This window comes from Schistocerca serialis, chromosome 6 (assembly GCF_023864345.2).
Source record: "Schistocerca serialis cubense isolate TAMUIC-IGC-003099 chromosome 6, iqSchSeri2.2, whole genome shotgun sequence".
Lineage (NCBI taxonomy): Eukaryota > Metazoa > Arthropoda > Insecta > Orthoptera > Acrididae > Schistocerca > Schistocerca serialis.
Window position 1 is genome coordinate 552,487,377 of NC_064643.1, and position 14,093 is coordinate 552,501,469.

General features: G+C 41.7%; 1 protein-coding gene across 1 annotated transcript in view; it reads right to left on the bottom strand.

The window, feature by feature from the left end:
- Window positions 1-14,093, bottom strand: part of LOC126483695 (uncharacterized) — a 436,703-nt gene that overhangs the window by 359,931 nt on the left and 62,679 nt on the right. The window contains exon 2 of the mRNA XM_050106783.1: window positions 4,998-5,154. Within this exon, the coding sequence (XP_049962740.1) occupies window positions 4,998-5,147 (150 nt within the window). The 5' untranslated portion in view covers window positions 5,148-5,154. The remainder of the gene's footprint in view (window positions 1-4,997; window positions 5,155-14,093) is intronic.

The window sequence follows — 14,093 nt, forward strand, 5'->3', positions numbered from 1 at the left end:
GTTTCGAACAGTAGTACTGCTGACAAGATGAAATCTAGTGTATACTATTATTTATATATGTTTGACGATACTGGCGCTGATTTTGTGTTTAGCATTTGACGATGCCACCATGGGTCCAGTATATTAGGACACGTTTTTATATAACAGGCACGCCTCATCATATTTAAAGCGCACAAATGCACATGTATATCAGTAATATTTCTCATCATGGTCTATTTTATTGTTTTAAGCCGTAGACAGGCTGCTAGTTGTATCTGTGTTTATCCCATATTTTACTGTAGCTCTGAAGATGGTCTTTATAGAGCGAAACTGGTAGCCTGATAACATAAAAAATTTATGGCCATAGACGTGAAGTAAAGGAAACATGTAAACGATGCTGTGTCTGCCTATTGTTTTAGTTATTTGAGTGTAAACTATGTGGATCATTATTGATGTCCTTGACGGTCCCACTATCCTATGACAAATAGAGCACAATTCTTTTATTATTCCAGCATGGTAAGAGTCTCAAGCCGATAGGCGAAGAGTCGTTAAAACACTTACTGCTGATCAAATCTGGGAGCTTATATATACGTATATAGGGTGACTGAACTGCCCCTACTACAGCAATTTGCAAACGCCTTCCAAATCGACATACAATATTTTTCATATTCTCTCGCTCACTAAGCTAAAACATTAGTCGTACAGAGAAAATGAGTAGGCGTTTCTATAGGAAATTTAACGTAGTTAACTTTTCTATCGGGATACATTTCCGCTAGATGCCGTAGTTTTCGAAATATTCAAGAAAATCGTACAAAAGTGACCTTCAAACGCGTTTTTCTTGAACAACTCGAAAACCATGGTCTCCAACGAAAACTACCTCAGTATAAAATTTAACTACATTAAATTTCTTACAAAAAGGATCCCATTAATTTTCTGTAGAACTAATAGTTTGCGTGTAGTGAGAAAGAGAATGTGAAAATCATGCGAGTGATATCTGAAGGCACTGCGGGTTGCACAAAACCCATAGACAGGGGTGTGATTCTGTACACACACACATACATACATACATACATACATACACACACACACACACACACACACACACACACACACACACACACACACACACACACACACACACAGACAGACACATTGATCAGCCAAAACATTATGAATACTTGCTTAATAGCTTGTTTGTCCGTCTTTGTAACGAAATACAGGAATCCGACACTTTGTTGGTATGTTTGTGGAGGTATATGGCATTAAATGTCTACGCATAGGTCATGTAATTCGGTAATTAACGGGCCGCTATTTGCGTACGCGGTGATAGTGACCAATAGCGACCCAGATGGATTCCATAGGTTTTACATCAGGCGAATTTAGTCGCCGAGACATCAATGTGAGTTCACTATAATGCTCCTCAAACCACTGTAGCGCAGTTCTGTTTCAGAGACACGGACAGTTATGCTGCTGAAAGATGACCTCGCCGTCGGGGAAGACATCAAGCATGAAGAGATGCGGGTGGTTTGCAGCTGTCGGTGTGTTTTCGAGTACTACCACAGGTCCCATGTAAGTGCAGGAGAATGTCTCCCATAGCATAATACTGTCCCCACAGCCTGCGTCTGTGGCAGGCTGCACGTTTCGAGCCGCCATTCACCTCGATGACGGCGTTTGTAGAGACGACCATCGACCTAGAGTAGCGAAAATGTGATTCAGAGCCGACACGTTTACGTTGATCGACGGTCGAATCCCGATGGTCTCATGCCCATTTAAATTGCAACGGATGATGCTTTTGGGTCAACGTGTGAACATGTAGGGGTGGTCTGTTGCAGAGTTCTATATTCAATAATGAACAGTGAACGGTGTGCTCTGAAATAATTGTGCGTGCACCAATATTGTGTTCTTTCGGCAGAAATGACACAGATCACCATCTGTCGTACTTTACAGAGCAGGCACGTCTCCGAACCCCACGTTCTATGAACAGTTGTGGACATCCAACCATTTAGTGCCCAGTGGTAGTTTCACTGTCCTTCTACCTCTTTCCGTAGATGTGCACGATAGTAGCACGTGAACATTCGACCAGTTTCGGCGTTTTCGAGATACTCGTTCACAGGCTCTGCGTAATGACAATCTGCCCTTCGTTCACCTCAATGGATTTCCCCATTTGCAACCCACATCTTTGCTAGGGTGGTCCCCCGTCCGTGTCTGCTCCGTTCACATATTTTTGTTACTACGTCACTTGCCTGCGACACCACCTAGCAGCACCATGGCAGTGGTCATAATGTTTTGCCTTATCTGTGTGTGCGTCCGCATGTATATATGGTAAGGTGGGGTAAATACGATGGGTGGGTAAACCCGACGGACCTCTACTTGTGAGAAACGGCAAAGCGGAGCGATTTCGCATTAGCGTACCATATAGAGCATTCGAAATAATGAAAATGTCGTCTTGACAGCTTTGCCGCATTTGTCATTTAGACATTCAAAAGACAACAAGTGTGTTTTCGATTGTTTCAATTTAATTTTTGTGCAAATTGCATCACTAGATTTACCTTATTAAATAAAAGGATCGCAAAACAGACGGTACGTGATTTGGTAGTGCATTTAGTGACCTATTCAGTGTATGCATCGTTTTTGTTGGAAATTTCATGTAAATTGTTTCTATGTGTGTTAAATGAAAAATGGCATGGTGGGGTAAATCCGACCGCTAAATGGTGGGGTAAATCCGACCGCATATTTGTTATCGTTTATGTGTATGGAATTATTTATTTATGGAAACGAAGTGACTTTTTGTTTATTTTTTGGAAAATGGTACCAAATAAACGAAAAACGGCAAAACGCAATCAAAACGATATTCGCCGAGCAGCTGCTGCAATGCAAATGGGAATGTCTTTATGAACTGTCGCTCGTGATTTTAACATACCGAGATCGACATTGCTGTTGCACCGCCATGCAATGAAATCATCTTTTTTCAATTAAAATTTACATTCGTTTAACTTTCAGTACATTTAGTACTCCAAACATTGTTATTTTTTGAATACATTTTGTTCATTTATGTAAAAAACATAATTGCTTATAATTATTTCCCAAAAAAACCGTTCTTTTAGAACTATTTCTGTGCAAAATCAGCCAACAAATAGGGGGTCGGATTTACCCCACCATTTTTGCAAATGGCAAAAATGGACGTTTCTTAAAATACGGATATCTCAAAAACTATTGATGGTATAACAAAAAGAATTTTGCAAACAGTTGCTCCTTTGTATTACCTATAATTTAACGTATATAACGTTAAGATCCGACTTCGGATAAGCGTTATATAGCCACAAGAAATTACTAGGTTGGATTTACCCCATCTTATCATATACTGGCTGTTCTTTGTGTATTTTCTGTACCAGTTGAAATATATCGCACTTAAATGAAGGGTCTCAGGCCAACGTGCAATTACTCGTAAAAAAAGAAGTCTTGTTGGTGTTTAGTAGATCACTTCTTTCATGGATGGTGAAGTACATTCCCTTAAAACTGCTGCAAATCAATCAAAACCTGGAATATGCTTGAGCTCACTCCAGATGCTTACTCCTATGTATTTTTGGTGTAAATTAAATAAACGTTCAAATAAAACAATTATCTGCGTCAGTTACTCTTTTAATTTTACTTCACGACGCGTTTCCAGGGTGGAACAATGATATTGCAGCTGGATGCAGCCAGTTGTTTCTTCTTGTTTTATTTTTAATGTGTTCCAGTGCGCGGAACCCTGAGGCTCGTGAAAAGTATACATTTTTAACTTAATTTTCTCACAGAACACAAAACAATAACACAAACAAACTAAAGATGATCATTGAAACATATCTTGTGGCGCTTTTCCTGCTGCGTGCAAGGGTGAAAGCAGAGCGAGCAGTGAGTGCACCAACTTATACTAAAACCACTGACACAAACAATGTCAGGATGGCAAACAATGAACATTCGATATAAACGTATAGCTGATTCACTTTAACAATAACTAGGTTTGGTAATGGTGCTTATCAGAACACTTGACAGTGAATAGACACTTGGTACGTTGCAAATGTGGGTATTAACAAAATCAACACTACATAAAGTAACTTCATAATGTGAGCCTTAACTAAATCCATCACTCTCTCTTTCCTAGCATCGTAAGTAGTGCACTGTTTTCATGAGTGGACAAATAATTGTATTTTACTTTGCGATGTCCTGGTCACCACAGTCGTCAGTTAACCCAAGGGAAGGGAACCATGTGCGACATCTGTCTATGAACTGTGTAAACTTCGAAACTTTCTGGCTGATTAAAACTGTGTGTCGGACCGAGACTCGAACTCGGAGAGCATCTGTGAAACTGGAAGGTAGGTGACGAGGTGCTGGCAGAACTGAGGCTGTGGGGACGGGTCGCGAGTCGTGCTTGGACATTTAGCCAGCACGGTAGCTCAGAGTAATCGGTCGGAAGGTTAGCAGCCCTCTGCAATAAACAAACTGAGTGAATAGATCATCGATGAACTTGAAGGGCTGTCATGGGACATCCACCCCGAACAAGTACAACGAACAATATAGAAAAATGAGACCAACGAAGACATACAAAAAAGCAAAAAATAGCTCAGTCGGTGGAGCACTTGCCCGCGAAAGGCAAAGGTCCCGAGTTCGAATCGCTGGCACACAGTTGTAATCTGCCAGGAAGTTTCACATCAGCGCACACTCCGCTGTAGAGTGAAAATCTCATTCTCTGTAAACTTTGTTCGATGTGTGATGGTATTTTAAACTGTTTGTGTATCATACTTTCTGAGGAAGCAGTTAGGGACCAGCCCAGCGTTTACCTAACCCAGCTTGAAAAACCACATAAAACTCGCACTCTGGCTGATTGGTGTACCATTAATCCAGCACCCAGACTCGATACGGGTCTGACTCACCTTAACCTCTCTCAAGCAAGCATGCTGCATGTTTAGCTGTACGAACTGGTCACGAGTAAATCAGTCAGTCCAAACACCTTAATACAAAGTTTTATGTAAGACACTTACAAGCTCCAGACCGACTGCCCAATCGGGGCCGATCTCCGGGAGTTTGCCGATCCACCTGACGATGCCACCTTGAGGTAGTCCCGTACCACTGCCCAACCACACGACTCGTTCACCCACCAGAACGGGCGGACGGAACATCCACTTCTCCATCTTAAGCCTGTGGACGGCGAAAGACAGTGAAAGTTAAAAGCGGCTGTCTCAGCATCTAGTACTAACACTGATACATCAAAATATTATCACAGAGCAGAGAGACATAAGAGACACTGTACCGTTGTAAGTCTATGGAGCACTAGGTACGAAATCCCTGAAAGAAATTATTATTTATTTGTATGTATTGCCATAAACTTTTTGACTTGTTACCTGGGCTGTACAACAGGTTTAATATATTACAGTTATGGTGTCACTGATTCGTAGTTAATTTTACAATTACCATCTCATAAAGTTGTTACTTTGTTTGCAACATTTTATGAAAATTCTGTAACTTATGCTAAATGAGAATTAGGAAAGGTACTAAATTAACAACGGTGATTGGTTTTAAGAAGAGAAAATAAAGAACACAGGAAAGGTAGAAGCTGTACGGTGTCCCACCGCCAAAGTAGACCAGATATAGAGAGAGGCCTCAGAAAAACTGGATGACATGTGCTGCCTATGGACCAGACAGACTGTTGTAATACCTCATTCAGGTCTCCACAACGCTATAGCGTATCTGATGTTTACTTATAAGTTTAATTTTTTTTTTTTTTGAATGTGTCCTTTTGGTATACAGTAACCAGGCACGATCTTATTCTAATTATCTACTGTACACTTGCATCTGTATTTTGTTGTACAATACCTGGTAAGAAGTTTGATTTAAAATGTCATGTTCTTTTCATTTGAGTTGAAGAAACCCTGTTGTTGTTGTTGTGGTCTTCAGTCCTGAGACTGGTTTGATGCAGCTGTCCCTGCTACTCTATCCTGTTCAAGCTTCTTCATCTCCCAGTACCTACCGCAACCTACATCCTTCTGAATCTGCTTAGTGTATTCATCTCTTGGTCTCCCTCTACGATTTTTACCCTCCACGCTGCCCTCCAATACTAAATTCGTGAGCCCTTGATACCTCAGAACATGTCCTACCAACCGATCCCTTCTTCTAGTCAAGTTGTGCCACAAACTTCTCTTCTCCCCAATCCTATTCAATACTTCCTCATTAGTTATGTGATCTACCCATCTAATCTTCAGCATTCTTCTGTAGCACCCCATTTCAAAAGCTTCTATTCTCTTCTTGTCCAAATTATTTATCGTCCATGTTTCACTTCCATACATGGCTACACTCCATACAAATACTTTCAGAAATGGCTTCCTGACACTTAAATCTATACTCAATGTTAACCCTATATGTGTGTAATTTACTCTGTCTTTGGTTATACATGTATGTTCGCATAGTCATGTTAGCTTTTGCTTAGCCTGAAAGGGCCCACTTCACTTGGTCTTTAGTTTCATTTATTTTCTGAAAACATTCCAGATCACGAACTAATTTGAAATATTCTGCAATCTTTTTTCACTTTTTATCACTTTAAATTTTCATTCATCCACTCTAATTGATTTCCTAAAATATACAGAAGCATGCATCTTCTCATCACCTATATACACTCTCCTGAGCTGAAACATATCCTCACCACAATACGATAATGGAACTTGCGACACATTCGCGAACATCCTGGAACATTTGGAACATTTTCGAGCGCTCCGGAAAATTCTGGAACTTACTATAATATTCTTGAATATTTTCGAACCTTCTGGAAGATTCTATAACATTTTCCAACATCCTCGAAAATTACATAACATTCTGTCTGGAATATTCTAGAACATTCAGGAGCATTTTGACCAGTCTCGGTCATTTCAACACTATATTCTCAGGATGCTTCACCGACTTCCTATAAGAAGTCCATTGGTAGGATGCTGTCTTTTGACTCACGTTTTGGAACCCAACCCTTGCAGTTCCAAACCGAAACCTTCATGGATGAGGGATGGAGGGCTGCAAGGGGTGATCGATGGAGTTATAGGGGCACACACAAACAAGAAACCCTTGTATTTATTACATAACGGCAAACCCAGAAATGCTACACAATTGCTAAATATGTGTGGCAATAGGATAAACATCCTAAACTCCTTCCCTCCCCCTTCCCTTCTCTCTGCCCATCTCCTCATTGCCCCTATCTTTCTCGATCTTGTCTCCCCCCCGCTTTCCCAATTCACTTCCTCTACCACCTTTTAATATCGACTCCCCATCCGCACCACCCTCCACGTACGTCTCTCTGACCTTGAGCCTTGTTTTCTTTTACTGCAGATGAGACCTTGATTGGGAATTGTAGTCGCTTAAAATAAATGGGTAATTCCGTTTCGGTCATTGGTGTACGGGGTATCAGAGCAGGAGAGTGGATTTTTTTTTCCTCTGGAGGGTGGGAGGGGTCGTTCGCTTCTGTTCCAGTGCAAGACGGCCCTCAGGTCAGTATCCCAAAATATCAGCCTCTGCACTGTCATAAACTGTTTCAAGGTTTATAATTGGAAAACAGGCTGCAGCTACTGAAAATTATGATAGAGAAGAGTAGAAATGATAGCACTGTAGTACACAAATTGCAACGCACATTGATACTGACGTAAATCACTGCGTAAATCGTGAGTATTTAGCGTCTATAAACTGCATGTTACGTTAGAGTAGACTTCAAATGATTTCTTCCCTAGCATAGTTACTCATATATTGCTTACTACACTGCTGGCCATTAAAATTGCTACACCAAGAAGAAATGCAGATGATAAATGGGTATTCATTGGAGAAATATATTATACTAGAACTGACATGTAATTACATTTTCACGCAATTTGGGTGCATAGATCCTGAGAAATCAGTACCCAGAACAACCGTAATAACGGCCATGATACTCCTGGGCATTGGGCGTGTACAGGTACAGCTGGCCATGCAGCTTCAACACGATACCACAGTTGATCAAGAGTAGTGACTGGCGTATTGTGACTATCCAGTTGCTCGGCCACCATTGACCAGACGTTTTCAGTTGGTGAGAGATCTGGAGAATGTGCTGGCCAGGGCAGCAGTCGAACATTTTCTGTATCCAGAAAGGCCCGTACAGGACCAGCAACATGCGGTCGTGCATTATCCTGCTGAAATGTAGGGTTTCGCAGGGATCGAATGGAGGGTAGAGCCACGGGTCGTAACACATCTGAAATGTAACGTGCACTGTTCAAAGGGCCGTCAATGCGAACAAGAGGTGACCGAAACGTGTAACCAATGGCACCCCATACCATCACGCCAGGTGATACGCCAGTATGGCGATGACGAATACACGCTTCCAATGTGCGTTCACCACGATGTCGCCAAACACGGATGCGACCATCATGATGGGTAAGCAGAACCTGGACTCATCCGAAAAAATGAGGTTTTGCAATTCGTGCACCCAGGTTCGTCGTTGAGTACACCATCGCAGGCGCTCCTGTCTGTGATGCAGCGTCAAGGGTAACCGCAGCCATGCATGGTCTCCGAGCTGATAGCCCATGCTGCAGCAAACGTCGTCGAGCTGTTTGTGCAGATGGTTGTTGTCTTGCAAACGTCCCCATCTGTTGACTCAGGGATTGAGACGTGGCTGCACGATCCGTTACAGCCATGCGGATAAGATGCCTGTCATCTCGACTGCTAGTGATATGAGACCGTTTGGGATCCAGCACGGCGTTCCGTATTATCCTCCTGAACCCACTGATTCCATATTCTGCTAACAGTCATGGGATCTCGACCAACGCGAGCAGCAATGTCGCGATACGATAAACCGCAATCGCGATAGGCTACAATCCGACCTTTATCAAAGTCGGAAACGTGATTGTAAGCTTTTCTCCTCCTTACACGAGGCATCACAACAACGTTTCACCAGGCAACGCCCGTCAACTGCTGTTTGTGTATGAGAAATCGGTTGGAAACTTTCCTCATGTCAGCACGTTGTAGGTGTCGCCACCGGCGCCAACCTTGTGTGAATGCTCTGAAAATCTAATCATTTGCATATCACAGCATCTTCTTCCTGTCGGTTAAATTTCGGGTCTGTAGCACGTCATCTTCGTGGTGTAGCAATTTTAATGGCCAGTAGTGTATTTCAAATCAGTCATCATTGTTAAGCTACTTCTATCAACAAACAAACAAATGTCATTTTTAGAGTTCCGTGCCTCAGTCTGTAAAAACGGAATCTTTATAAAATCGCTTTGTTTTCTGTCTGTCTGTTTGTTCTACTGTTAAGAACCCTTTTTCTCAGAAACGCGTAGACGTACGAAGTTCAAATTTATATCACATAATCCCTTGGCAGTGTTAAAATTAAAAATTTTAAGCTTCTAAGTAAATTCAATCAAAAGATACGCCCATTTATGTCATATTTTGATACTCGAAAACTCACTCATCAAAACCTACAGGGTTCTTACCGTTGACCTAGCATCAGGAAGCAAGAAGCAAGGTTACACAGTAAAAGAAAACGAAAAAATCCGACAATTGTTAATTTGTAATTATGTAAAACGAAAAATAGTTTTTTGTCATTTTCCATCCGTCTGTCCGTCCCTCTGTTAAAACCCTATTTTGTCTGTAACGGATTGGCTTATCAAGTTCAAATTTATGTAACATAGTAAAGTCTATGATCCCTTGGCGGTGTAAAACATTTAACGTACTAAGTGAATACAATCAAAAGATTCGGCCATTTACGTCACATGTTTTGAAAATCGCAAAGAAAGTCACCAAGACCTATAGGGTACTTCCAGTTGAAGCAATGTTTCACACTACAAGCAAAGCGAAATAATCTGAAAATTGTCGCATTGTAATTGTTGTTGTTGTTGTGGTCTTCAGTCCTGAGACTGGTTTGATGCAGCTCTCCATGCTAACTCTATCCTGTGCAAGCTTCTTCATCTCCCAGTACCTACTGCAACCTACATCCTTCTGAATCTGCTTAGTGTATTCATCTCTTGGTCTCACTCTACGATTTTTACCCTCCACGCTGCCCTCCAACGCTAAATTTGTGATCCCTTGATGCCTCAAAACATGTCCTACCAACCGATCCCTTCTTCTAGTCAAGTTGTGCCACAAACTTCTCTTCTCCCCAATCCTATTCAATACCTCCTCATTAGTTACGTGATCTACCCACCTTAGCTTCAGCATTCTTCTGTAGCACCACATTTCGAAAGCTTCTATTCTCTTCTTGTCCAAACTAGTTATCGTCCATGTTTCACTTCCATACATGACTACACTCCATACAAATACTTTCAGAAACGGCTTCCTGACACTTAAATCTATACTCGACGTTAACAAATTTCTCTTCTTCAGAAACGATTTCCTTGCCATTGCCAGTCTACATTTTATATCCTCTCTACTTCGACCATCATCAGTTATTTTACTCCCTAAATAGCAAAACTCCTTTACTACTTTAAGTGTCTCATTTCCTAATCTAATTCCCTCAGCATCACCCGATTTAATTTGACTACATTCCATTATCCTCGTTTTGCTTTTGTTGATGTTCATCTTATATCCTCCTTTCAAGACACTGTCCATTCCGTTCAACTGCTCTTCCAAGTCCTTTGCTGTCTCTGACAGAATTACAATGTCATCGGCGAACCTCAAAGTTTTTACTTCTTCTCTATGAATTTTAATACCTACTCCGAATTTTTCTTTTGTTTCCTTTACTGCTTGCTCAATATACAGATTGAATAACATCGGCGAGAGGCTACAACCCTGTCTCACTCCTTTCCCAACCACTGCTTCCCTTTCATGCCCCTCGACTCTTATAACTGCCATCTGGTTTCTGTACAAATTGTAAATAGCCTTTCGCTCCCTGTATTTTACCTCTGCCACCTTCAGAATTTGAAAGAGAGTATTCCAGTTAACATTGTCAAAAGCTTTCTCTAAGTCCGCAAATGCTAGAAACGTAGGTTTGCCATTTCTTAATCTTTCTTCTAAGATAAGTCGTAAGGTTAGTATTGCCTCACGTGTTCCAACCTTTCTACGGAATCCAAACTGATCTTCCCCGAGGTCCGCTTCTACCAGTTTTTCCATTCGTCTGTAAAGAATTCGCGTTAGTATTTTGCAACTGTGACTTATTAAACTGATAGTTCGGTAATTTTCCATCTGTCAACACCTGCTTTCTTTGGGATTGGAATTATTATATTCTTCTTGAAGTCTGAGGGTATTTCGCCTGTCTCATACATCTTGCTCACCAGATGGTAGAGTTTTGTCATGACTGGCTCTCCCAAGGCCATCAGTAGATCTAATGGAATGTTGTCTACTCCCGGGGCCTTGTTTCCACTCAGATCTTTCAGTGCTCTGTCAAACTCTTCACGCAGTATCTTATCTCCCATTTCATTTTCATCTACATCCTCTTCCATTTCCATAATATTTTCCTCAAGCACATCGCCCTTGTATAAACCCTCTATATACTCCTTCCACCTTTCTGCCTTCCCTTCTTTGCTTAGAACTGGGTTGCCATCTGAGCTCTTGATATTCATACAAGTGGTCCCCTTCTCTCCAAAGGTCTCTTTAATTTTCCTGTAGGTAGTATCTATCTTACCCTTAGTGAGACAAGCCTCTACATCCTTACATTTGTCCTCTAGCCACCCCTGCTTAGCCATTTTGCACTTCCTGTCGCTCTCATTTTTGAGACGTTTGTATTCCTTTTTGCCTGCTTCATTTATTGCATTTTTATATTTTCTCCTTTCATCAATTAAATTCAATATTTCTTCTGTTACCCAAGGATTTCTATTAGCGCTCGTCTTTTTACCTACTTGATCGTCTGCTGCCTTCACTACTTCATCCCTCAGAGCTACCCATTCTTCTTCTACTGTATTTCTTTCGTCCATTCCTGTCAATTGTTCCCTTATGCTTTCCCTGAAACTCTCTACAACCTCTGGTTCTTTCAGTTTATCCAGGTCCCGTCTCCTTAAATTCCCACCTTTTTGCAGTTTCTTCAGTTTCAATCTGCAGTTCATAACCAATAGATTGTGGTCAGAATCCACATCTGCCCCTGGAAATGTCTTACAATTTAAAACCTGGTTCCTAAATCTCTGTCTTACCATTATATAATCTATCTGATACCTTTTAGTATCTCCAGGATTCTTCCAGGTATACAACCTTCTTTTATGATTCTTGAACCAAGTGTTAGCTATGATTAAGTCATGCTCTGTGCAAAATTCTACAAGGCGGCTTCCTCTTTCATTTCTTCCCCCCAATCCATATTCACCTACTACGTTTCCTTCTCTCCCTTTTCCTACTGACGAATTCCAGTCACCCATGACTATTAAATTTTCGTCTCCCTTCACTACCTGAATAATTTCTTTTATCTCGTCATACATTTCATCTATTTCTTCATCATCTGCAGAGCGAGTTGGCATATAAACTTGTACTACTGTAGTAGGCATGGGCTTTGTGTCTATCTTGGCCACAATAATGCGTTCACTATACTGTTTGTAGTAGCTAACGCGCTCTCCTATTTTCTTATTCATTATTAAACCTACTCCTGCATTACCCCTATTTGATTTTGTATTTATAACCCTGTAATCACCTGACCAAAAGTCTTGTTCCTCCTGCCACCGAACTTCACTAGTTCCCACTATATCTAACTTTAACCTATCCATTTCCCTTTTTAAATTTTCTAACCTACCTGCCCGATTAAGGGATCTGACATTCCACGCTCCGATCCGTAGAACACCAGTTTTCTTTCTCCTGGCATTGTAATTATATCATATAAAAAACGTCTTTTTGCCATTCTGACATACGTAGGATTCATCATCTCTCAAAAACATAATAGACGAACACTACTGCATGCAAACATAAAATTTAATTTGTAGTCATGTTTTTGTAAGTAAATAATAAAATACTTTATTAAATCTCCTATGAGTACACATGTGAACTGAAGTCCACTGTTCGTTTCTTCTTGTATGCCCCGGCTACATCGAGGAACTACTGTAGAGATTTTGATACGGTCTTGAAATTCCCGGGACCCATACCTTGCCAGTTTCTATATCGAAAACGGGCAAAAAATGTTGAGATTCTCCATTCACAGTGTATATAAATATACACTGAAGACCCAAAGACATTGATACAGCTGCCTAAAATATCGTGTAGGACCCCCGCACGCATAAATGCCGCACCACGAGTGGCATGGACTCGACTTACGTCTGGAGCAGTGCTGGAGGGAACCAAGAACACTGCAGGGCTGTCCATAAATCCGTTAAGACTACGAGGGGGTGCAGATATCTTCTGAACAGCACGTTCCAAGGCATTTCAGATATGCTCAATAATGTTCATGACTGGGGAGTTTGGTGGCTAGCAGAACTGTGTAATTTCAGAAGAGTGTTCCTGGAGCCACACTGTAGCAATTCTGGACGTGTGGTGTGCCGCATTGTCCTGCTGTAATTGCCCAAGCACGTCGGGATGCACAATGGACATTAATGGATGCAGATGATCAGACAGGATGATTTCGTACGCGTCACGTGTCAGAGTCGTATCTAGACGTATCAGGGGTCCCATATCACTCCAAACGCATATGCCCCACACCATTACAGGGCCTCCACCAGCTTGAACAGTCCGCTGCTGCCATGCAGGGTCCATAGATTCATGAGGTTGTCTCCATACCCGTACACGTCCATCCGCTCGACACAATCTGAAACGAGACTTGTCCGACCAGGCTACATGTTCCCAGTCATCAACAGCCCAATGTTGATGTTGACGGGCCCAGGCGACGTGTAAAGGTTTGTGTCGTGCAGCCATCAAGGGTACACGAGTGGGCTTTCGGCTCCGAAAGTCCATATCGATTAGGTATCGTTGAATGGTTCGCACGCTGATACTTGTTGACGGACCAGCACTGAAATCTGCAGCAATTTGCGGAAGAGTTGCACTTTGTCACGTTGAACGATTCTCTTCAGTCGTCGTTGATCCCGCTGCTGCAGAATGTTTTTCCGGCCGCAGCGATGTCGGTGATTTGATGTTTTACCGGATTCCTGGTACTCATGCTACACTCGTGAAATGGTCGTACGGGAAAATCCGCGCTACATCGCTGCCTCGGAGATGCTGTGTTCCATCGCTCGTGC